We start from the raw sequence: 26,328 nt of genomic DNA, 5'->3' as shown, positions 1-26,328 counted from the left end.
TATTTTTCTGTAAACTTTATTTAAGTTTAACTATTGTACATTTATGTTCTTCAACAGAAATATCCGCTTATGAAAGTTAATCGATTTTAAGAACATGTGTAATGTTGGTGCAACCAAATTAAAAAAAACTAAAAAAATATTGAAATCTTCTTATGTTGTACGCTACATCTGTTATTCTTTGTAAATTGTCGTATTTGTATAATTCTAACTGGGTCAGGTGCCTTCAGTCGTTGGACTGCTGTCTGATTGTTGTTAAAACAAAAAAACCACCATCATCTTGATGTTTAAACTAAAAAAACGTCACATAAAATTAACCTTGCAAATACCGGTTGACTCAAATATGCAGCTGGAATACAAAAAACAAATCTATTGATTCCTTATATCCGGTAAAACTTCATTTAAACTGATAAGTGACTCATGATGCACATAAAATATGTCATAGTGTGAAATAACGGCATTTAAAGTCTAATTTGACATAAATTGGACTGTCGAGTGTCTGAGTCACACGGCGCAAAATGCCATAATATGCATAGCGCCTATGGGCTAAATAGATATAGGTCAAACAGATAAAAGTATGGTATTTTCATAGTTAAACTTGGCTAAAAGTAAAGCTTAGGGAGGCCATTGACTGTAGGCGCTGTGATGCAAGAATGATCCACATCGACTTTTAAAATACATTACAACGAAAGTACAGCTACCACGCGGCCCACAAATCCACAATAAAACTAAACTATTATTAAATAGCTCGCGACCCACAATACACTATAAAACTATTCTATTACAAAATAGCCCTAGAAACTGCAAAGAGGCCCACATTTGTGTCCGCGGCCCACAGTTTGTCAACAACTGATCTACAGTCTTAGTTTGACGATGACTAGCATTTCATCGTCGCCTTTTTAACTTGTGCACTCAGTTGCTGCAATAGCTGAAAGCAGTGAGGATGAGAATGAAGAGCACCAAGTAAACTCTGACGAGAAACCAAAGCAAGATGAGGAAGAAGGTAACATAGACATATTATAACTAACTCATTTCATAACGAACACATTGATCAATTCTAAACGCTCTAATATTACGATGTTATGCCAGAGACATGTTAAATATTGCATAAGGGGCAATTGCTGGCTTACATCAATAAAATTCGAATTTCTTTTTTCTGCCTAAGTTTATGTAATATATATGATTCATTATTTAATTTCCAAATAATATAGTAGTACCAGGTGGTGTCGTTATAACACCTGAAGTGTATTTGCTATAACTAGCTTAAACACGAACATCTCAAGAGCATTTGTACGTTTTACACTTAAAATCCAAGTTTTAAGGTTTCAAATGAAACACTTAATATTTTTTGCAAATTACAAAGAATTATTATTCATGTTTATGTTTGGTGTTGCACTGAATGTGTGATATTGAAATTTGGAAATCATGTGAACCCTTACAAAACAAATGTTGGCCCCAATTACTGATCAGTAACATCAGAATAGTTTAGCAATGCTGGTATTAATATCAGGCACTTAAATAGGTTAAGTTATATTTATACAGGGTGGGCCTAAAGTAGGCTTTATACAGGGTGGGCCTAAAGTTATTCCACAGCGTTGGCTTGGAAGAAGAGGTAGCATTGTATGGCCACCACGCTCACCTGACCTGACACCAATTGATTTCTTTTGGGGGGTGTTGTAAAGAACAAGGTGTATGAGAAGAACCCGAAAACAATAAATTTACTTTTAGACCCAAATCCTACTTTTTATAACTGTAAGCCTATCTTTGGCCCACTCTGTATATACATATTGCCTATAAAGGCTTTGTCATTGGTTGGATCTTTGAGTTTATTTTAAACCTGTTGATGTTCCGCTCTTACTTCAGGCCAAGACGAAGGCATCACCGATGACGACGACGCCGCGAGCAAGGCTAGCACCGGAAGCTACGTGGTAATACCGGACGTGACGTCACCGCGTGGCGAGCAGGTGGAATACGAGAGCTACCCCGGAAATGACATCAAGGAGACCGTTGATCGGCTCACGCGACGCGTCTTCGCCAACATTTACGTCAGGTTGGTTGAGTTTTTTTGCCACTTTATGCTGAGGGTGTAAAGCAGTGTTTTTTTTTTCTTTTTCCTTGCTGCACTCCTTTCAAATCTCCAACCAATTCTCGCACCCTTTTTAAGTCAAACAGCAACTAAGTTTTTGTTGAAAGAAAATTGCCCAGGCTCTGTTTTTTCTGTGATTGTCTGTTGTCAATATTTAAAAAACATATTAGTAGACTTTTTTTTATTTAACTCAACTTTTTTTCCTGACGTTAACTTTAAACCTTTCGACTTCTGTAAAAGGGCGTATTTTAATGAAATCCAAAACCATCGTCAGCAGGTTTCGCTTGTCGATCACTGTTCCGCTGATGCGTATACTAACAATAAAACTTAAAGTTTAAAAACCCGAGTAAAACTAATATCAGACATTTTTTAAAGGAAAATATATTTTGCCTCTAGGGCCTACTGGCATCGTCAGTTCCTATAAGTAAAGTAAAAGCAAAGTTATAAAAATGTTAATAAAAAGTTAAAAAAATATGAAAGCAGTACAGATTAGATAAAAGTTTTGACTTGCAATACGTTACGCGATCGGATTTTCAACTTTGACTAATGTTTTACGTGAATGAAATAAAAATTTACCCATTTAAATAGCTCAAGCTCCTGTGTAAAATCCTCTAGTGTCTTCCCGGAGCACCGCATCCTCATCACCACCCTGGCGCTCCTCAACATCCAGCAGGACTCGGCCGAGCCTCCGTTCGCTGAGGAAGATCTCGGAATCCTGATCTTCGGAAACCCGGGATTCGGAAAGGAGATCAAGGTGTCCTTGTCCGACTTTGGATGTGAGTCCTCTCCTCCCGACTGGCTCCCGGCGGATCGCTGGGATGACCTCCTAGCTTTCGGAGTCTACCACGAGTCGCTGATGGGGATCTGCGTCCAGGTGGCGGAGGACCCTGGGTCGTGGAAGGAGTGGTACGAGATAAAGAATCCCGAGGTAGGATGGTTTTCATCTTCAGCGTTGTTTCTTCGTGTAAACTTGTATGGTGTGTTTGGCGTATCGTTATTGCTGAAGCATTTTTGTAATAATTCGAAACATTCGGAGATTATCGAAAGACTCAAAAGAGTTTCTAGCGACTAACTTTTAATCCTACACCTGACAACCATTATTTAAAACAAGTTTGTAGATTTATAAGAATTGTTTGAACCTCCGTAAAAAAACAGCATGAGATAATGCTATGTCATTGTAAACAACACTGACCCTTGCACATTTGCATTAACACTTTTACACATTTGAGTGAACGAATTCCCATGAGACACGAGATCATCGTAAGAATGTTTCAGCAACAAATCAGGTGGCACGATAATGAAAACACATTGTATTGATTATCGACAAGTTGTTGCACAATCGTGCTTCATCAAGTCAAAGTGGAAATGAAAGCAATTAAAATGCACGAAATAGAACACGAGCGCGAGTAAAAGGTGAAAAGAATAATGAAGTCTAATATATCCACAGGCAAATGCTCGCAAAGACGTGTGTGACTGACGAAAAAACAGTAATAACTAGGGGTCTGCGCTTCAAAGTGCGCTGGGTGTAGACAAGCGTGCTATGAGGGCATGAGGCGTAATGCGACATAAAACTAAATCCCGATTAAGCTTTTAATATCTTCCATTCTTCACGGCTATAAGTGACGTTCTACCAATCCATTTTTTATTAGATTTCTTTCGAGCAACCTGTTGTTCCCACCAGGCAACATATAAACTCTACCTACAGTTTCAGGCGTTATTTTGGCCATTTAGGCTTTATTCCGATCAAATTAGGACTTATTCCGACAGGTTTAGATCTTATTCCGTCGTAAATATTACTGCGAATTTGGCTTTATTATGTTGTATGTCTTCATGCTATGATTTTATAGATTGTTTTGCTTTAGAAATTGTTGCTTTGTAGGTTTTATTGTGTATTACCGTTTATAAAAAGAAGCTAATCAGGTGACACTATATAAAGACAAATAAGATGTTTATAAAAAAACATGTTTCCAGACTGCGAAGTTTCCTATACGAACGGAAGAAGGAGAAGGTGAAGAGACCGGCGGTGATAATCTCAGCGAACTACATCGCCTCCTCCTCATCAAAACTCTGCGTCCGGATCGCTACGAGCCGGCACTCTCCTCCTACGTCCAGCAACATCTCGATGGAACTCCTCTCAAAGAGGTGGAGTTTTAACTTGCCGTTATATCATTCTATCCCTCTAAAGCAGTTCTTCCCAACCTGTGGGTCGCGAAGCTATTTTGGGTGGACCGCGAAGCATTTCTAATGCTACAGTTTTTTATTAGATCGGGAAATTATTACATTTAATTATAATTACCGGTACATAACCTTTATGCAACAATGTAGCAATCAGATGTGTTGTGTCGCATTATCTATTTCAGTATACGTACGCCATTAGCAAAGATGCAGGTTTTATGTAACTGTTAATCTTATTTCCAATTAGTTACATTTTAAATTATTGCTAAACAAGGGTTAATTTAGTTTATTTAAACTCTCTAATTTTATTTGATTCTTTTTGTAGTCCACAAAATGGATAGTTTTAAAAAAAAAAGTAATTGTGAAAAGAAAGGAAATCTAAGAAAGCTATAATTAGAAAATATGACTCTGATTATAGCAAATATGGCTTTACTAAGGCAGGAAATGACTTTAAGCCAAAGGCACAATGTGTTGAGTGTGCAACGATTTTGTCCAACGCGTCATTGATACCATCGAAGCTTCAGAGCAGGGGTGGGCAAATGTATTCAATGGAAGAGCTATTTGCAGAAAATACAAGCACCAAAGAGCCTGAAAAGTATTTCAATACAATAACGGTAAATAATGCAAGGTAAGCCGCAATATTAACAGAATTGTAATATAACAAAATGGTAATGATCAACACAATAATAACGGTAATAGCAAAATAACACGCACAATTTGTTAATATTAGTATTTTGTTAACTAACTCTTCGGACTCTATGTCTAGTGTTGCGTCATAAACGAAATGCTGGCCTAAATAAAGAAAAGGAAAAGATAGAAACGTTTATAAACGATACTCTTGGTAACCTTTACAATTTTTCTAAAATTTTACGATTCAACCAGAAGTGCCACAAAAAACATGCCGGAGAGTCGCATGTGGCTCGCGAGCCGCAGTTTGCCCACCCCTGTTTTAGAGGGACCAGCGCTGCTCTAAATACACGAGGCAATTCCCGGTCCCTGGTTTTAAACAAACTCCCTAATCCCACGCGTCATCCAGGTTGTCGAGAGTGACAGGGTTCTATAGAAAATAAGTTTAACTGTGACGTAAGTCATTTTGATTTGTTTGCAACACCGAGACTTGACTCGACTTGGACTGTAGGTTTATTATGAAACACTTAACTGAGACTTAAGTCATTTTAAAACCTGGTAAAGTATACGAGGGAATTCCCGGCTCATAGTATTGACACAACTGAACAAACTCCCTAATTGCTTGCCTTATTCAGGTGGTCGAGTCCACGAGTCCTCCCATCGACACCGACACGCTCTTCCGTGACGTCAGCAACACGCTAGGCATCCTCGTGCTCTTGCCGGAAGATGACGAGCCGGAAGTGATGTCACGCGTCTCGGCGCAGCCTGCTGACGTCATACGACGCTTGGCAGAGAAGTGAGTGGTTGGTTGTTGGGTTGAGCGGGTCATTTAGAAATCTAAATGAACTATGAAATAATCAATACTTTTGACAGATGTTGTAGTGAATATGTAATAATAGAAATCACCTTGACCCTTGCAAGATTAATGTCGACCTTAATTCGTGATCTCTTCTAATTATCTGACTTATTCTTAAACTGTTGCGTTTGTTTATTCAGATATACTGACGATGCTTTGTTGGCTAAATATAGGTATATATCTTTCAAGATCTTTTAATTGTGTCTGACCTGAATTGATAGCTTTGCTAGAGTATTCTGCTGTTACTTTTGGCAAACGTAATCACCTCGCCTAACTTTATCAATGCATTATAATTTACATTTTAATTGGATCGGTTAAACTTTTTAGCGAAGCGAAAATTGGTAATGGGTATGCAATTTGGAACCTTTCTCTATGGATAAAACTATTTCTCGCTTCGTACACGAAAGGTTAAGATTGCCATATATAGACTTATTTGGTGAGACGGTTTCGCGTTTTTTTCCATCTCATTCGTTCGCGGGGATAAAGATTGAATTTCATAAAAAAAATAACGAACTCATTGCTATAATCTTTCAGCTATCTATGGCGTACCATCAATAAGAGTATACTGATACCAATTGTAGCCGGGGTCTTGTTGTATCATATCTATTTACGTTTTAACTTACGATGATAAACGTATATCAAACTACAAAGTGATCTGAAACTTAATCAACAAAATTTTCGGCCGTATATAGGTTGAAGGTGACGATGGAGTCTGTGGTGTTGGGAGACGGTTACCTACAGGAGGCAACGCGTTGTATCGACAGCGCTTTGTCACAAGACAGTTGGGCATTGATACACGGTCTACACCTGGCCCCCGACAGGTTTGTAAAGTTACTACTATTCCACGTTTGTTGAACATAGGAGATTCGAATGAAACCACGGCAAATCAACTAGTAACAGATTTATGGTTTTATGGTTTGCGATTTTGACAGAATTATTAAAAACTGGACTTTAATATTTTTGTCTCTTTCGTAAGAGCCTGGTTCGTACCATCTTCAGTCAAGGTGCTGAGAAATAAATCAAAGCATCACTTATAAGAGGTGGGACGCAATTGTTATCATTCTGGGTTTCTAAAGTCAAAAGAGTTGATAAGAACTGCGTCCCACCTTTTATAAGTTATACTTAAATTACATCTCAGCCAAATTAACTGAAAGATGATACAAGCTCGCATCGAAGCGTCCTAATAAAGATGATGTCGATCTGCTCGAACGTTTTGGCATTGAAATTCATTATCAATTCATCTTAATTTTTTACGATATGCAGTTGATGTATCTTTTTTACGGCTTTTATTTCCGGAACTTTTTTTGTAAGTTATGAAAAACAATATCTCTTGAAAACTCAATACCAATGAAAATAATTTAATAAGGTTAATGTCGATCTATTCGACCTTTTTGGCTTTGCAATTTATTATAAAGCTACATTACAGATCTGTGCATAGTGTACCCAATAATACTGTAAAAAATCCCAAAATACTGTAAAACCCTACAAACTGAAATAAAACGGTACAAACCAAAAAAACAAACAAATAGATTCTTCGAGGACCTCCAGATTCAGCTGGCTCGGGTCGGCAACGTTAGCCGACGGAGCGAGCACAGCGGGGAAAACCCCCAAGGCGCGAGCTCGCAGGCCGCTCACTTTCAAGTGTGGTTGACTTCAACATCTCACGCTTCGCTGCCCTCGCTTCTCACCCAGTACCTCTACAAGCTTTCCTGGGACTCGCTCCTTCAAATGGTCACCGAGGTTTGGAAGCCTTTTGACGCATTGATTGATCGAAATATGTATCTATTAATGGCTGTTTAGAAACTGGGTATTTTTTTGTTTGTTTCCGAAATCGATATTTCTGAACTTCACTTTAAGAGTCAATTCTAGATTTTACTTTTTGGCATGAAGTGGATTTTTTAACGATTGCTTTATTACAAAGAAAGCATTTGAAACTTATTTATCCATTTTTTCTCAAGCCGGTGCCCTATACCACAACCTATAATATCGCTAAAACTAAAGGTATTTTATACTTACTTGTGGAGTTTTTGAATAATTGTGGATTTTACTTTTTAAAACCATTTGTTTTTTCCAACGTTGGATTTATTGGAAAGAAATCATTTGACACCACAGGGTTTTAATTCCCTCATTTTTGTTTATAAAACCTGTGCCATTTTTTAATGCAACCGCCATTCCCCAAAGTAAAACTATTTTGTACTAGATTTCACTTTTGAACCTAAACTGGATTGTTTAACGATGAATTTATTACAAAAAAGCTATTTGACACTAAAGGGTTTAACTTCCCCACTTTTTTTTATAATGCCTGGCCTACATTCTAACATAACCTGGCATCGCTCAAAGTAAAGGTTTTATTCGCCCCAAAAAGTTTTGAGCACTAATGCGTAAATATTTGTTTGAACTGTTGAGCCAATGTACGATGATCTTGTATATACGAAAAAAATCAAGGATATAGATCGTCAGCTTCGGCAAACAGCATTTGAAATTATGGGCTCTTGTTCGTAATTCAAGATTAATTTATGACATTAAAATATGTTGGTAAATATTTGAATCTTAACCAACCTCAAAATCGAACATCGATGTTCAATTATTTTTATCGTCTTATCGGCGTGGTAATATAAATATATTTATTAAATACTTTTTTTAGATTCCATCGATAACGAGCATGGCCGCAGCCAACTGTTCCATACTGAAGTCTTGCATCGTGTCATCATTTTCAATGGTAAGTTCCTTAAATCAGTGGTCTCCAACCTATGGGTCGCGACCCCTTGTGGGGCCGCCTAAACATTTTATGAGGTCGCCATCATTCAACAATTCATGCAGTTTTAGTGGTTTCATTGCACTCGTGGTTTGAATGAGTATATTATAAACGTTAAAACAACTTAAAAAATTCGTGTTTCACGAGTTAGTGTTAAATTCACGAGTTAACCTAAACTTCCCACTTTGGTACACATGTGTAAGCACAGTTCTCTGAAATTGTGTATAATTGCTGCATAATTAAATCAATCGCTCATGGTAAGTAGTTTAAGCATTAAAAAGCAAACTACGTTCGCATGTGAATGCTAATTTCATGTTTTTTTGTAAATTGGGGTCGGTTAATAAAAAGTTTTTTCTTAAAGTGTGTAAACTTATTGTTTATTCAGGAAAAAATAAAGTCGATAACTGAAAAAAACCCGGGACCAAAGAAAACCTTCTATTGTGTCAAAAACGTTTTTTTTGTCTTATAGGTCTCGCCCGACTTACATGCGCCCTGGGCTGAAGCTGCGGAGCCAATCAGGCCGCTCCTTTTCGCCACGCCCCTCTGTCACGCGCTCCTATTGGCCAGACAGTCGGTGGGTTGGCATGGCAACCACAGGCGCTACCTGGTCCAACAGACGATCCTTAATCAAGCCCTGACGTCGATTTTGCAAGGTCTTGTTTTTTATACTAACATAAACATTGCCATTATGACTTAAAAACTAAAACGAGGGGTAGAAAGGGTCACCTTCTTCGACGTCTACTATTAGAGGTTTTGCAATAACGTTTCAACACTATAGTTTTTAATACACTTCGGTAATGATCCGACTATAGAAACTCAGAATGACAACAAGTCCTACCCACCTTTTATAAGTGATGCTTTAAATTACTTTTCAGTCACATTGACTCAAGATGACACAAGTTCGTATCGAAACGTCCTAATCAAGATTATGTCGATCTACGTGAATAGTCTAACTAAACACTATTACCTCTTACCTTATCAAATATAGATCATCTTAAATTTTTTCTGTCAAGACCAAAACTTCATTAAAAGATTATGATAAAATCCTTTGTTAGGCATTTAGTGTTTGTTGGAGCCTCAACAAAAAAAATAAAATCGCCATTAAAATTGTACAATAAATACATTGCGAAAGAAGCCACAATTTGCGTTCTTTGCACATATAAGCCGCGTTCTTACCATTTTTTATATTATTTGGCGCAATTTAAGTGTTTTTTTAACATGTTTTACTCTGTGGTTACAGAAGCAGCAAACGCGTCGACTGTCAAGCAAATCTATGCAGACATCATCAGTACTGAGAACGATCAGGTATGTGAAATGCCTCTCACAAATCATAGGCAGGCTTCCCGAACGTTATTTCATGCCACAAATAGCGGCGCTCTGGTCTAGAACAGGGGTGTCCAACTCAAACATGAAAATTTTATTTAGCAACTATTTTTTTTTCTCATATTAAAAGCGCTTTTATACAATAAATAAAATACAGTATAATTTTATAATATCAGAAGTAATTGTTTGTTGTCGTAATTGCTGGGTTTGTTTTGTATTGTGAATAAACAATGACAATTGGCTGTATAGCAAATTTAGCTTTTTTGGCAATTGGCTGTATTTTGGGGGGCTTGCGTGCCATTTTATATTAGGTCGCGTGCCTCATGTTGGACACCCCTGGTCTAGAATCTTACCACTTTTTTAGTAACGAAAGCGTGTGAAAATTAAATTGCGAAGGGTATATAAACAGGAGAGAACAAATATAATAACATTATTACTTGATCCTCCCGAACTCAAACGTTAACCAGCACCTTAACCCAAATAATACGCGTTGAGCATTTAGTTGCGTGTTAGGATTCTATACCAGCGCCCAAAAAGTTACTAACAAAAAGTCTAAGGGTTGGAAAATTCTTCAGATCCTGAAGTCGGCCCAGTAACGATTATTACGATATTAAATGACATTAAGGGATTAACTGTTATGACCAAATATGCAAACTTTTTTCGATTAAATCTGTTTCCCAATTTTGCCCAAATTTCGTGTTGACACATTGTAAAAAATATTTAGGGTATATAATGTAGATATAATATTTTCAGTGGACCAGGTTTGGTTTTGTGAGTGTATTGAGACAATTTAATTCAGATAAAATTATGTTTATAGATGTTCATGACGCAACTCTTTGACGACGTCATAAATCAAGTGACGTCATCTAGTGGTTCGATCACGTTGAATGACGTCAGCGTGGCGATTCCACCGTCTAGGACGCCGTCGAATGGTAAGGTTATAACGTTCTCTGACAATAACTCATTTGACATCGTAAAGATATAAATCCGTAAAACTATATTAGTGAGATAGAAAATAGAATTTGGCCACAAGATCCTAAAAGTCATAAAGGTGTCAAACAGTGTTCTAATCTTAAAATTTGGCTATTTATCCTAATTTTTGCACATAAAACAATTTGTTTGCCGTTATTACGTTTTTTGATATTTTAAGTTAAGGTATTGCTTATAACCGGACGAGTTTACCGTGTAATTTTAATGACAAGGACTTGACTTTTTGGTATTGTGTTGCTTTAATTATGACTTGACTTGTTACTTATTGAAAAATACTTGACTTGGACTTAACTCATTTCAAGATGACTTGTTTACAACACTGGTGTCAAACTACACCAACAACAATCTACAATATAGAGTTTTTTTAACGGTATTTAACACATTTTCTTATATTTGCAAAATAACATAGGAAAGCGGAGCAAACATTGTCTGTTTACCTCACTCACTTTATTATTTTTTTACTGTGCTTCCGGCCGAAAACACGACTTTAGGAAACAATCACGCAAGATTTTTTTAAAGTGAAGTTTGCTACTAAACATCCTAAAAAATAAGAACTTGCAATAGTTTTCACCGATTTACAATCCCGTACAGAAATGTCGGCCTGGTTTCGCCAAAACCTTCCGGACGAGCTTGACGTCACTGCGGTGCTTTCCCTACCCGATACTGCCACCCTGTGGCGAACAGCGCAGCACGCGGAAACAATCAACATGCAACTCCAGCACCTCTTCAATGCAATGCAGCAACCGGGTAAGCGTTCATGTAAAGCCTTTTCTCTTGCTGTTGTATTGAATTTTGCTTGATACCTATCTTAGGTTCGTTGTTTAAATGTGTTCTGTTGAACTTTGTAGGCATTTGAGAGTTTGTAGTCATTTTGCTGGGATCAAGTAGGCGCAGAAAAATTAAGGGTTAGGGATACACGATACTCATTTGTTACGATACCAGAAATTTGTTTTTTTTATCCAATTCAATCAAAAAAAATATTAACTTGAAATGCAATGCAGCAGCCGGACAAACCTTCATGTTTTTCAAAGCCCTTTCTTGTGCTGTTTTATCGATTTCGTTTAGGTTGTTTTTTCTTCAATTTCTTTCAAACTTTAAACAACAGCTTGTGTCAATTACTTGCTAGAAGGGCATCTACGCTACTGGTGGGCGTAAATGAGTATACCCATCTTAGGTTAGTTGTTTAAATGTGTTCTGTTGAACTTTGTAGTCATTTGAGCGTTTATAGTCATTTTGGTTTGAGTCGGTTTGTTCAAATCTGTATATCTCCATTGTTTAGATATGAATATTTCGATGTTTTCATTTTAGTGTTAAATTTAGATGAATAAAGCGATATAACATATAGGTTTAGTTTATTTTTAATTGTACTTAATGGCCGATTACTCGTTTGCATTAAAATCAATGTTAAACTTTTAAACTTGCTTCAAAGTCAATTTTTAAGATCCATTGGTCAAACCATGACAGACTGCTGCCAGTGTATTTACTTCCGCGGACAATGAAAAAAGAACATATGTTTTTTGTTTTACCTCCTTATTTTGATGGCACCATATATATACTTGGCCTTATGACTAGGTTACGAGACCAACCTGCTGTCGCCGGGAAGCACTCGTGACGTCAACGAACCGACTCTGACGTTGGCGCGCCTCCAAAACGTCATCGACCTCTGCTGGGAGAAGCTGCCACCCCTGTTGGAGCTGGGTCAGGCCAACCAGGGGCGACTAAAGGACTACGACTTCCCTTATCACCGTCCTTCAGTGCTCAGCGCCGAAGAAACAGGCTTGCCCCACATGCCCGAATCTATCGGGTGAGGCGTTTTACTTGCGTCTTGTGGAATTGCGGGGCGTGTTCATTTGGGGAAGAGTTGGGTTGTTTATGTTAAAATAAGATAACGGTAAAGCAGGCTTCACCAAATATTTTCATAAAGGCCTGGATAACACAAGGCATGACTGACGATCACGGATGTATGTATATACAACTAGTTGGTCAAACTTTATTACCTTTTGTATACACTATACACGGATCTCTAATGTAGCTTGATAATGAATTGTAAAGCCAAAAAGGTTGAGTAGACCGACATCATCATGATTAAGACTTTATCTTTACACTGAAATGGGTAATGGGCCGGCAGAAATAACTCTGATTGGCGGCCCCAGCATCAACAAACCGAAACGTCTAAACATATATATTTTCCACGTTCCCATTTCATGTCTGTTGCTGCCTTGCAACGCTATTCGTCTTTTAATATATTGACAACAGGAATCGAATAAAATAGAAGTCACGCTAATTTTGTTATTGTAAAATTGGGCCCCGAGTGAGAACAATGTCCTGAGATTTCTTCCTGAACATAACGCTAAAAGGCGATCTTTACAGGCTGACACCAAACATCTTAATGCACCATCATATAACCACCTGTTATTTCCACCCAGTTTCGTGCTGCTTCAAGAGTGCATCTGGTTCAATCGTTGTGTGTGCGTGGCTCGCCAGCAGTTACACGAGCTCAGGTGGCACTTGTTTGCAACAGGCGACTACAAGCTTTCCAAAGACCTGCGGGAAACTGCAGAGGCGCTGTATGAGGAAGAGGTACCGCGATCATGGTACGTATACCGCGTCTGTAGCCGACTTGATTTAATTTAAATGTTTTCCAATCGCTTGTTGTTCAGTATTTAGCGTTGCAAGTCACGGACGAATATTTTCGTTGTTTCTATCGATTTTTTGACTCGAAAAATTGTTGTTACATTCAAAGTTACCGAAGCGCCGGCGATCGGCTATTCCAATGAAATTTACAACCAAATCAGTCGGTAAACTAGTCGGGCAATTTGTAACACATAGTGGATATAGTTAGTCATATCAGCCTTTCAGGTGTATGTACCAGCCAGGGCTGCCGAGTCGGTATAAAAGTTATCGCTTTTTGAGCAATCCTTTGTGACTATATAAATCCCTTAAAAGAATAAACGATGTGTTTGTTTTCCTACGTCGTCTGGGGAAATGTAATGTGTTTTATAACGTATGCACTTTGGGTTATATTTTGTTCCACCACTTTAAAGTTAATGACATAAACCAGTATATAAACAACCGTCTTTAATTTGGAAGTCAGAATCGACCCCTTATAAGTATAAATTGCTATGGTTTCTTTATAAAAATACGTGATAAAAAAATAGGTCTTATCGAACACCAAACACTCCATTTTAAAGTAAAATTTTCGCCGCAGGCAACATCCCAACGAGCTTCCCAACACTCATGTGCTTCTCACCTGGATCGATGACGTCATCAAACGTTACGCCCAGATGCGCTCGTGGGTAAAGACGGGGATGGTACCCCTAGATGGCAAGACCCCGTTGGTGAGTCGGTCCGTTTGGTTTCATATACTTGGTAACTTTATCACAATATCGTACACAAAGTCGCGTTTTTTTGCCACCCACTAAAAACGTTGTCGGTGTTTTTTCATCCTATTGTATTCTATGAAGTAGGAATCATCGTAGTTTGGATCAATGAAAGACACGCACAAACATATGTGTTTAATAACATCTGTGATCTAGCCCCTCGGAAGTTGCTTTATGACCAACGATTACGGCTTCCGTATCAATAGTAGCCTGCATAGCTCAGTTGGTAGAGCGACGGTCCAGGCTTGACCGGAGGTCGTGAGTTCGAACCTCACTGCAGGTCAGTTGTTTTTCTGGCTTGCTCTGGTTGCATTATAGATCGACAGATTCGGCGAGTCTGCGATGGCTTTTCGGTGTAGTTTGGATCAAGTTAGAGTATAAAAATTTTCTGTCAGTTAATCAACATGGCTTTACTTCTAATTCAATATATTTAACCGAATCCCTAGTAATGAAACCTCTACGATACAATCTTAGGAGCATAATGGTTGGGGTTGTAGTAAGACGCAATAAGAATATCAAAGCCCGTATAGAAGTAGGTTTCATTTTGGACGTTTCGAATGACTCACTGAAAAATGAATAAAAGAATTCGAAACGTTCAAAATGATCCTACTTCTGTATGGGCTTTCATGCAATCTTGTTTTACCACCTGGCTGGTTAATTAAAATCACAGGCAATCCATCCCAAGGTTAACACGGCAAGGTATGCACTTGATAGTGTAGTAAACTGATTTTGTTTAACGATATATACCTTGTGAGTCTAATGTTGGTAGTTCTGTTCATTTGTTTACAGCTTTTCTACTCAAAAAGCAAATCATTCAATAAGCAAAAAAACGGGGTTTACAAAGCAAAAAAATCAATATCAAATTTAATTTGATGGAACAGTTTCAATATACATTTACATAAATAGGCATCATAATTCTGAAGTCTATTTAATTGTCACGTCAATTTTTGAGTCATTGTAAAAAAAATTTTGCCTACCGTGGTCCACACAAAGCAAAAAAAATTGGGTCCTCGGTAAAACAAAGTTTAGGAACTTCTAAGTTAACCGAATCTCTATTAATGAAGCCCCTATTCCATACAATCTTGTTTTACCACCTGGCTGGTTAATTAAATAGCAATTTCCTTGGCAGGGACCTGTAACGTCGATATGGTTGGGCGGCCTCGTGAACCCTGGAGCCCTTTTGATGGCCCTCTGCACGGAAGCAGTTGCAGCTTACGAGACGACCCACGACCAGGTTCGATCAAAACCGACAACTTGTATAGTTTCGCAATGACAATCGTTTGGGTTTTCCTTCTAGTCCTTTTAATCTAAATTATTTTACTTATCAAGTCATAATTATCAAAAACGGCTTCTCTAGCAATTCGCTGACAACCAAGGCGATTCTCATACCTCTGACAACCTAGTCAAATCGCCTTCTTCAGGGTAAATGACAACCACCAAAGTGTCACCCTGAAGAAGGCGATTTGAATAGCTTGCTGAAACGTTGGTTAACAAGTATAATTGTCAGAAAAGCTGTTCTTGATTATAATATATATGCCTGGTAGCAAAAGTTTATATAATATTTAGTCATAGTTGAACGCTAACTATTTCAAAATAGTTAAGGTTGGGCTAAAATGCCTTCTCCTGATTCGCTTTCACTTTATTGGTTCCTATCCCCAACCTAGGGGCGTTTTTCATTCAACCTTAGTTTAAAATCTTACCGGCTAGGTAAGAGAGTCGTGCACTAAGTTACTGTTTTTAAATTACTTTACATTTTGGCAAAATAACTTGACTTGACTTAAGTCTTTCGGGAAAATGACTTTTCAAGTCTTTTAGGCATTTGACTTGGGTTGAAATGTCTTTTTTTTAACAAAAATGAGCTATTTATCCAAATTGTTGCACATAAAACGAATTGCTTGATATATGTTGCGTTTTTCTTATTTTTTAGTTCGGTTATTGCTCATAATCGCGCGAGTTTAAAAATTCCAATAGTTTAGCGTTTTGTTTTTACGACACTTGACTTGAAGTTGACTTGCTCTAATTATGACTTGATTTGCGCAACTCATGACTTGGACTCGGACTTTTCATTTATTCAATAGACTGGACTTGGACTTAAGTTATTTTACAAATGACTTGACTGGGACTTAATTCATTTTCAAAATGACCTGTGTACTGGGACTTAATTTATTTTCAAAATGACCTGACAAACTGGGTTGTGAGTGACCACTTGCAAACTGATGATCGCAGATTCGCATCCGTTGCCTCCCGGTAAGCGAACACGAGGAAGTGGCAGAACAGACCGCCGGTATGTTCCTGGAAAATGTGCTCGCACTCAACTGCACTTGGGACGAGGAAAAGGGTGAGTTGTTGCTTGTTAAACTTCCTGGCCAGCAACTATCCTTGTAGTTGACTATTCAAAAAAATGTTGGTCCATGATATAATGATCTCAAAGCCAAAAAGGTCCTTTATCTTGATAAAGACGTTTCGGTACCTAAACTAGTGTTCATTAGTTAAGGTCGTTAGCAGGCTACATTACAGGTCCGTGCAAAGTGTAATTTGTATTTTTGTGGTCCTTCTTTAAAAAGTTTGCACCGATATGGTGATGAACCACAAAATGTCATCTTTTCAGTGTTCACGACTTTCCTTATGCTCCCTGAAAACTGTTGGTGTGTACGTCAGTAAAGTTTGCCAGTACGATCTTCCAAAGGCCTCGTAATTGTGAAAATACATATACTGTCGACAAACTTTCTCGGTTAGTGTTACAGAGGCTCTCACAGTGTTATATTGATACAGAACCGTTTGACTAGCTGAGGGATCTTCTAAAGTACCTTATACACATAACACTTGTACACATGAGTAGAATCACATTAATCATTCAAATGTATATAGTACAAAGGTTCGAAAGTCTTAAAAAAATCTATTTTTGCATCGTCAGGCCGCTTTCGACGCGTCGGCTCCACGGATGACGGCTTGTGCGTTCGACCGTGTCCGCTCCTCTACTTTTACCCGATCGTGATTGGCAAGGAGGAAGAGGAGCAGGAGCAGAGTGGGAAGAGAGGAGCACAGCAAAATGTTGACGAGAACCTGGTTGAGTTCCCAGTTTACATGAACGTGGTAAGTGGATGAAACGTGGTTGGTGATTCCGCTAATTCGGTTTAAGCTTCCATATAGTTCTGAAGTTTCAAGCGATTTGTGTTTCAACTTTGATTAGATTTTTTCTCAGCAGTTAGCATCAGGGCTGCGGAGTCGGTTAAAAATAACCCTAATCCGAGTCCGACTAAAAAAATAAACCCGAGTCCGAGTACCCAGTCCTACTTCGGCCAAATGTAAGATTTTGTCGAGTCCCAAGCCTGGCTCCGACTCTACAGCTTGTATTTTACCCATTTAAGCAACTAAGTTAAGGTGGATGTTCTGTAGTCCACTTATATGGGTGTCATAATTGATCCACCCGCAATACACGGTTGGAAATTCTTTCACCATTTGCTATTACACTTTTACAATTTACAGTTGGCATCTGTATCAGTTTCGAAATTTGGTACTGCGCATGCGCATGTCGGACTCGGGTAGTTTTACGCGGTCTTACTCGAGTCCCGAATCCGACTCCAGCAAAACAAACCGACTCCGCAGCCCTGGTTAGCATTAACAGTTTAAAGACACGTCGTGTAACGCTTGGCATCCTAGAGACCCTTAAGTAGGGCTCCTGTAATTTGGCGTAACATGTATATTAAAAAGTATACTTAGGGCTTCTTCATCACTTGCCACTTGTCGTTTTGTAAAGGTTCACACTAGACGCGTCTAGCATCAACGTAAAACGTTTTCAAAAATCGCTTTCGGTTACGTAAAGTATGAATATTTCAACTTTGACGCTGTCGGTTAGAGGCGAGAATAAGTTTGCCGTTAACGCTGACAACACGTTATGTGAACTACGACGCTAGCGTTTTGCGCCAAACGCTAACGCCGGAAGCAAACCGCGTCTAGTGTGCCTTACCGCCTCCTCTTTTTACGCACAGTCTCGCCAGAGCCTCGTCGCTTACTTTCCCCTTTCCTGCGATGACGCGGCACGCTACAAGGGGCGTCCTGGGCGCCAGGGCCCGGCCCGAGCCCACGACTGCGGCGTCCTACTGCAAGACGGCCCCGACCTGGCCCGCCGCGACACGCGTAAGTCGCGGGCCTACTTGGCACAAAAGAGACGCGAGCAGTGGTCCCGCGTTTCGCCCGCCGTCAGCGAACTGATGTCCCGCTCCGGAACCCGCATGTCGTCGGCCCGCCAGTCCTACTCAGGTACATTAAATAAGCTATTGCTGCTAGGCATAGTATATATAACCGAGTGTTGTTCATCCAGCAGTTTATTATAAACAATCGACGTTTCGACGTCCTTGACGAGACGCGAAGGCGGCAAAAACGCCGATTGTTTATAATACAACTGCTGGATGAGCAATACTTGTTTCGACGCCGATTGTTGATGTTTACGCCTGAGGCTTATTTATTTAGTTGGTATTGTGTAGAAAATCTCTAAAGATTGTGGGTTTTTTCCCCCAAAGACATCTCCAAGATTTCTCAAAACTTAAGCTCGACGTGATTTTTTTAAACAGTTTAAATTTCGTAAAAAAACATGGCGTTTGTCATCCGATAAACAAATCTATTTCACATGGAAAATAGCAGAATACTCTAGCAAAGCTAGTAGTAATTTAGGTCAGACACTTTTATAGACGTTAAAAGATATATATATTTTTCGCCAGCAAAGGCATCGTCAGTATATCTTAATTCGAATGAGTATAAAAAAGTGTCTTACCTAAATTACTAGCTTTGCTAGACTATTCTGCTAAGATTGATTGGGAATTAAGGTCGACATTTAACTTAAAAGGTCAAGGTGATTTCCACTATCACATATTAAGTGCTACGTTCACATGGAAGACAGTATTTTCGGCGAACGATGACGTTTATCCTCAGGTCCTCGCATGTCCGTGACGTCACTGCCCCCCAGCATAGCTGGGGCAACAAAAGCTCCCCTCGGCGAGGAACAGCCAGGAAAACATCAGCTGTACCCGGAAGACACGTTCGTAGTCTCGCAGAAGTCCTCGTCCAGCCGATCCTCTTCTATTGCGGATGCGAGACAGAGGGATCAGCTTCCGGGTGCTTCAACACCTCCGAAGGAGAGGAGACCGCTCCCGAACGGACACGTTACGCATTTGGTAGGTCGTCCGTTTTGCAAGTTTTAACAGTATCGCAACGACATAAATGCAGTTCTTTCAAATGGCCGCATTTGTCTAGTTCTAAGTAGGATTATCAGGTGGGACTATGTAAAGACCAATTGTTTTGATTCTCGACAAGCTTATCTAGTTGGTCGCCCGTTTTACGGCTCACTTCAATCCTTGTTCCTTATGTTAACATAAATTCAGTGTCTAATTGCAAAATGAAGTCCTTTAAATGAATAACTTGACTTAGACTTATTTTAGAGATGACTTGGCTATTTTGATGTAAATTTTGAGACATGGTGGCTCACTTGTCTAATTTCCTACACGTGAAACAAATTACCAGTTTTTAGTTTAGTTTTTGTATTCGCGTTGTAAAATATTGAACGTTTTGAATATGGCAATTACAATACTTTCAAATTTGCCTTTCGATGCGAATGTCATGACTTGGACCAGTATCAATAACTTTGACATGCCTCGAACTTTACTTGCAATTGTTAAAAACGGCATTTTAACTTATTTAGCGATTTATAATGTAAATAACATGAAACTTAAACAAGTTAATTTTCCCAGGAGCCATTAGTCTTTAAAGACAGCATATAGGTGTTAAAAAAGTCCCCATAGTGTTATTCGATTTCAAAAAGGGCAAGTACAAAGTTCTATTGGTTTTATAGGGTTACACAGACTGTGTTTTATGTTATATCACCTTTGTTGTCATTCTTCCTACAGAAAGGCGACCATTCGTCAGAGGAAGGGGCAGCTCCACCAAGTGGCGAAAATACAGATCGCGAGCCAAGCCCAAATGAAAACGGTCCAAACCAGGCATGTTTAAAACTCACCTCCTTGGGCCCTGCCTTTTAATTTAAATCTGTTTTTATAGCTTTATGCTTGTGTCCGTTTTTTTTTTCAGAGAAACAAAAAAAAAAAGTTGCTATGCTTTTCACTTTATTTTAGATTTTGTCAACTTTTGTTTTTCGCTTCCAAATTTGTCGAAACCTGTTTCAATCAGTTACAACTGACCAATCAAAAGCATACTGCTCACTATCTATTGTTTATTTCGAAAATAAATAGATGTCACCGAGTCCAAAAAGCCAGCCAAATGAGTACGATTCGCATAATAACTCGATGAAACATACATAATTATACACAATGTGTATATCCGTGATTAAGCCCGTTTATGGGAGGTCTACTGGCCAACAATAATGGCATTCACAGTTCACATGATGCCTTTGGAGTGGCTTACCCAAACCAGTCAACCTGATCAGGATTGCAATGCTGCAAGCAAGAAATGGGCTAAGGCTAGAAAACAACTAGCCTGCGATGAGGTTCGAACTCACGATGTTCGAACAGGATGCAGCAGGCAACGGTGCTATGGTTGTTTCTCGACTCACTCCTTTCTAGGCATGCGTAGCTCAGTTGGTAGAGCGATTGTCCCGGCATGACCGGAGGTCGTGAGTTCGAACCTCGCCGCAGGTTAGTGGTTTTTGCTAGTCTGACCTTGCTTGCAATAAAACCTGATCAGGCTGACTGAGTTCGGTAAGTATCTCCGAAGGTATCTTGTGTAGTTAAACACAATTACAGAACTTGATGTGGAATAAGCGCACAACCATTTAACTCAGCCGTATATACTGTTAGGATTCACAGCGAACTGGCGACGGAGATAAACCAGAGGAAGCCACTAACGATGGAGAGTTTGTTGACGATCCCCATGTAAGTACTAATCGACAGGTGGCTTATGTTTTCTTTGATTTGTTTTAACTGTGTTACAGTGTTCTAAACAAGTCATTTTAAAATAACTTAAGTTTAAGTCAAGTTTTTGCAATAAATAACAAGTCAAGTCCCAGTCAGGTCATTATAAGAACAAGTCAATTCCAAGTCATGTCCTTTTCATAAAAATGCAACGTTAAACTGTTAACGTTGGTACACTCGTCCGTCTATGAGATATAACTTAACTACAAAACTACAAAAACGCAACATATAGCACACAAATTGTTTTTTGTGTGTGCTAAAATTGAGATAAATAAGCCATTTTTATGCAAAATGTTGAATGAAAACACTTCTTTTCAGCCCAAGTCATTCGTTTAAAAGACTTAAGTCAAGTCATTTACCAAAAAGACAAGTCATTTGTCAAAAAGACTTAAGTCAAGTCAAGTCATTTTGCCCAATACACTAAAGCCAAGTAAAATCATTTGTAAACAGTGACTTAAGTCCACTTGAGTCAAGTCATTGACTTAACTCATTACAACACTGTGTGCTGAAAACCAACTTGTATATTATTCAGCTCGAGCGAGAGGGCAGTTTGTTGCAAGCAATACTGGATGACGAACAGACAACAGAGGACGAGGTCTAAGCTGTACATCTTCTGAAATCAGGCCATTAACTAATTCATTGTGAGAAATTAACTCCACCAAGCTTATTTTCCAGCTCGAATTGTTTCACAGTGTTTGACTTTTTATTTGTAATGCTTTACCTAGCATCACGTACAATCACAATTACTGTATACTTGCACCGTTGTTACCTGACATTTTTGCACTGTGTGTGTGTTATTTTTGATATAGAGACACTTCATATACAAAACCGCTTTCACTGTGTTATGCAATGATTGCATGCTTCAAGTTTATTGCGTGATTTACCTACCACTTTCAGCATTACATTATTTTTTATTTGGGAACTTATTAACCTGTGTATTTTAAATCTAAAACATTTAAAACTTGTGTTTTCCTAAAATTCCTAAAAGCTTCGTATTGGTCTACTTCTACTCTTCGGTCGTGGTAAAAAAAAACATTGTTTGCCGACAAATTTAATTAAAGTTGCGGTGCCACTTCTCTGAATAAAACATCGCATCTTGTATTAAACTAGTTTTGAAATGTTTTATTTTTGATTTAAAATTGAGTGCTTTTTCAAAAGAAACAAAAACGTAAGACTCTTTTGCTCTTTGCCATATCTGACAATTGCTCTTTGTTATATCTGACAATTGGTCTTTGTTAGCTCTGAATTAAAAATAACATTTTTCAAATATTCCTTAACAAGGTCATTACAACAGCAAATATACAAAGGTGTGAGGTTTGCTCACGTGTGGAAAACTGTAGAACTTGTTTGGAAACCTTGATGTGAAACAAAATATGAAAAAAAACCAGAGATGCAATTTCTTGGAGTGGTGAAATGGCATGAACTGTGTCACAACGTGGCGAAATTGTTTTGCTACGGTAATCTAAGGTTACCTAAATATCATTAAATGTATAAACTGTATTCTAGGAAGTTAATTAGGCGAACAATATACGTATATACACTCCCCCTTTTAAATTCGAGATTTATTTTTAGGTAACGACTATGTTATCTATAAATAAATTCACTTAAAACGATTTACGCAACAAACCCTTGCTTAATTAAGATATTTAAAACAGCATAAGGCCAGAGGGTAAGGCGACGTAGTCTAAGCGATAATGTCGTTGATCTCTGGGCAAGAACAACACGTCGGTGCCAAATAATTATAAGGAGTCCGTTTATTTCGCTAGATTCGGATTCTATTACGACTACACAAGTCCCTAGTCCGACGTACGCATGTGGAATACCAAAGTTGGGCCCTATAGACTTATAGAGATACAATTAACCGTGGAATGGGATAATGTGGAAAATTTTCCAGCACGTATTTCTGTTGTTGAGATTGACTTATATGACACTCCTATATATGGATTTGTGCACATCCATCTTATAGTTGCTCAAAAGGTGGAATACAGACTGTATAGTCGTAACCAGACTCGGGACTCGATGGAATTGGCAAATTTGGCTGGAATCAAAATCGGACTGTTTTAAATCGAGTCGGAACAGCTCATTAGGACAAATGTAGGCTTACTTTGCTAATATAAAGATTTGTTTTTACAAAACTACTTTTTGGTTAGCGCAAAACAACTCGCACCGTTCGTACGCAGTTGGCCATATGAGCAGGCTTACATACAAATTTCATTACTTGTGCTTAGCAACAAAACCTTTCGCCCCTGGAATTTCAAAATGCGATTATTAGTATTATTTGTAAGTGTAATATGTATTACTTATAAAGGCTAAAAATATTATACATTATCCATTGCCCCCAGTGGCGTGTACACAGGGGGACGGGAGTTTTTAACCCCCTTTTTGTAAGTGATATTATCGTTTTTTGTCATGGTTTAACAAACTGTTCAAAGCGGCTTGATTTTGAGTAATTGGGTCACGTGTCTTAATCTAATGCGAAACCAAAATCGAGCGCAAAACGCCGTTTTTCATCTTTTGTTTGGTCGACCGTAAATGCTGAATAGTTTTTCTCTTTTGTTATTTGTTTAGGTTGACTGATTAGCAAGTGTGTATTCGACATTTGACAACGCTAAGTCAAACCTTCTTTCTTTTTTCTCGCTAAAAAACGTCGAGTTATACGCACTGTGTTCCTCGCTGTTCGGTCTCTGCGCTAATATTCGATGTTGGTGTAACATCGACATTTGTTTAACTCAGGGGTTTCCAACCTGTGGGCCATGACAAAACTTAAAAAAATAATATTTTTTTTAGTTGATTATCTACGCCAGTATAACAAAAAAAATAAATTAAAGTTTAATGAACTCTTATAGCCGTGAGAAGAGACGCAACCCGATTGAGATTTGAAAAAGATAGTCTTACCACTATTGGGCAAAACTAAGCATTCGTACCCTAAGCTTTATGAAATGGTCATGCCATTGCTGTTGCCCTTTCCATCAACATATCGCTGTGAATATGAATTTTTTACAATGTTACTTCTGAAGACAAAGCAGCGCAGTGTCTTGGATATTCAATATGACATGCGGTTGGCTCTTTCCACCACCAAACCAGCCAGCATTAAGTGTACAATGGACACAACTTATTTCCCCTCAACCGCAGCTTGTAATTTAGCTGACTTGGAACACAGCTCGGCGCAGATGTTGCACTAATCGTGGCATAATAACACCCGGGAAAAACGTTCTTTGTTTAGTATTGCAGCTGGCGAAATTCGTGCTTGTAATTTAGCGCTAGTTCCGTTCATGGAACTTGAAAACTTCGCTGCTGATAGTCGAATTATGTATGATTCTACCACAATTAATCGTACATATTTCACGGTTTTGGTTTGTTTTTTTTGCCTGAAGTTAACGATTGCACACCGTGGTTTCGCAGCTGGCGCCTGACATGATTGTCGACGACGCACGTGGTCGCTTTTGTTGAACGTATTTGGCTGTTTCTGATTAGTTTTTTTATGACGTCTTGCAATCACCATTCTATGACGTCATACTGTCACTGTTTTATGACGTCATTATTCATTAACGTCAGACGAAAAATAGGGGAATTCCCTAAGTTTAAAATTCTGGACCCCCTTTTTGATTTTCTCCACCCCCCCACCCTTTGAAATTTGGCGCCCCTGGCAAGACGTTGTATATATTTCCAACAAATGACTGTAGCCATGAAACATGCTAAATTGTTGGTTTAAAAAAGGTTTACCAACAAATTGCCCTACCAGCCCCCAGATTGAAAACTTTGGATTTTGCGCGGGGGAGATGATTTTGCAGCTTGAAATTGCGCGGCTGTAATAATGTTATTTGTAAAATTTGCTTGGATGAAAGGAGTATTATACTGAAAACCGTTAGCTCGACAAAAGTTGTGCGTGGTTGACGCACTTTAACTGGATTTTACATGAAATGCACGGCTATGACCGCGGCCTCAGTGTTACTGTATGGCAGGCTATGTTCTTATTTCTTACAGAAGCTTGTCTAGTTAGTCTATAGCAGGGGTCGGCAACCTACGGCCCGCCGTCTATTTGACAAACTAGACATGAGTCTATTTCACATAATTTTTTGCTATTGTAACTATACGTGTGTGCGAAAAACTTTCGCGCGTCGCGTGAACGATCTTTATACATCCAGTTAGTTTACGTTCGTGGTAAGCTGACAAGTGCGTCGCGGACAAACGGAATACGTATTTAAAATTTTTTGACATATATTTTTTAACATTTTATTATTTTCGGCAGTGTAATAAAAACTTGCAAGAAATTTAAAAGAAATAACGGTATACCAAAAAAATAAATAGCGCTCGCATCGCTCGCCAAGTACGCCAAGACTTAAAAAGTTAGCAAATGCTGCACTAGATTGAACAACAAAGTTATCGCGTTTCTTGAAAGTAGTTTATTACACTTTTCATTAGTAGTAGGGATGACGACGTGTGGACTCGAATTTTACACCAAACAAACACTTTTTTTGCGCTTTGCCCCAAAAATTTACTGCCTCCTTAAATGTAATTAAACACGTCTTTAAGTGTAAAAAATCCGAGACCCGCCTGATTGACGCCGTTGTTTTACCTTTGTAATAACACAATTCTTAGTTAAATTGTTGTGCGGCCCGCAGATACCTTTCCAAGTTTGTTTTTGGCCCGCGACTAGAAAAAGGATGCCGACCTCTGGTCAATATAGCATACAGATAATTTCAATGATATTTTGTTTAAACTATTTCATGATCTCGTAAAAAATGATCATTCCTTATTGGCAAAAGTTAAGGGAGCCGCAAAGTGTTTACGGACTGAATCTGAAAAATATATTTGATTTGTTGTTTTTGTACTTTTTGTCTACCAAAGAAATGTAAATGCATCATCAAACTCAAACGTAACAATTCTACTTTCGTTTTTCTTGCCAGCAAAAAATGTCCTCTTTTGGGAGCTGAAAATATGGTAGTCCTAATCATTGGTCAAGCCTGCACAAGTTTTTACAAGCGGAGTATGTCTGTTACCACCTGATGAGTCAAGAGATCCACTTAAGGAGGAAAAGGCAGCTAAATTACGCCGAGCGCAATCTTCGTATGGTGCTTATGTCTGTTACAGGGGTGGTATTTTGCGCCCTCAATGTGTGACGGATGCACCCCCACGTCCGTCGACTGCTTATGGGTTAGAAAGGATTACACAAAAAATAGCACGAAGTTACAGAACAAGATATATAAACACACAAAAAT

At 38.6% G+C, this 26,328-nt stretch overlaps 1 protein-coding gene across 1 annotated transcript in view; it reads left to right on the top strand.

Moving 5' to 3' along the window:
• The window catches only part of LOC146166721 (uncharacterized), a 103,316-nt gene extending 81,606 nt beyond the window's left edge, over positions 1 to 21,710 (top strand). Inside the window, exons 80-102 of the mRNA XM_083384792.1 lie at positions 914 to 1,000; positions 1,861 to 2,047; positions 2,699 to 3,011; positions 4,055 to 4,225; positions 5,521 to 5,681; positions 6,434 to 6,562; positions 7,271 to 7,481; positions 8,386 to 8,460; positions 8,966 to 9,149; positions 9,737 to 9,801; positions 10,637 to 10,751; positions 11,401 to 11,556; positions 12,382 to 12,613; positions 13,236 to 13,403; positions 14,018 to 14,147; positions 15,319 to 15,423; positions 16,416 to 16,527; positions 17,104 to 17,282; positions 18,179 to 18,449; positions 19,119 to 19,360; positions 20,090 to 20,182; positions 20,996 to 21,070; positions 21,642 to 21,710. Coding sequence (XP_083240918.1) covers positions 914 to 1,000; positions 1,861 to 2,047; positions 2,699 to 3,011; positions 4,055 to 4,225; positions 5,521 to 5,681; positions 6,434 to 6,562; positions 7,271 to 7,481; positions 8,386 to 8,460; positions 8,966 to 9,149; positions 9,737 to 9,801; positions 10,637 to 10,751; positions 11,401 to 11,556; positions 12,382 to 12,613; positions 13,236 to 13,403; positions 14,018 to 14,147; positions 15,319 to 15,423; positions 16,416 to 16,527; positions 17,104 to 17,282; positions 18,179 to 18,449; positions 19,119 to 19,360; positions 20,090 to 20,182; positions 20,996 to 21,070; positions 21,642 to 21,710 — 3,530 coding nt within the window. The remainder of the gene's footprint in view (positions 1 to 913; positions 1,001 to 1,860; positions 2,048 to 2,698; positions 3,012 to 4,054; positions 4,226 to 5,520; positions 5,682 to 6,433; positions 6,563 to 7,270; positions 7,482 to 8,385; positions 8,461 to 8,965; positions 9,150 to 9,736; positions 9,802 to 10,636; positions 10,752 to 11,400; positions 11,557 to 12,381; positions 12,614 to 13,235; positions 13,404 to 14,017; positions 14,148 to 15,318; positions 15,424 to 16,415; positions 16,528 to 17,103; positions 17,283 to 18,178; positions 18,450 to 19,118; positions 19,361 to 20,089; positions 20,183 to 20,995; positions 21,071 to 21,641) is intronic.
• The last annotated feature ends 4,618 nt before the right edge of the window (positions 21,711 to 26,328 follow it).

The sequence above is a fragment of the Ascidiella aspersa genome, chromosome 1 (genome assembly GCF_963924565.1).
Source record: "Ascidiella aspersa chromosome 1, kaAscAspe10.2, whole genome shotgun sequence".
Taxonomy (NCBI): domain Eukaryota; kingdom Metazoa; phylum Chordata; class Ascidiacea; order Phlebobranchia; family Ascidiidae; genus Ascidiella; species Ascidiella aspersa.
Note: the sequence above shows the minus strand (reverse complement) of the source record. Positions and strands in the feature narration are given on the sequence as shown.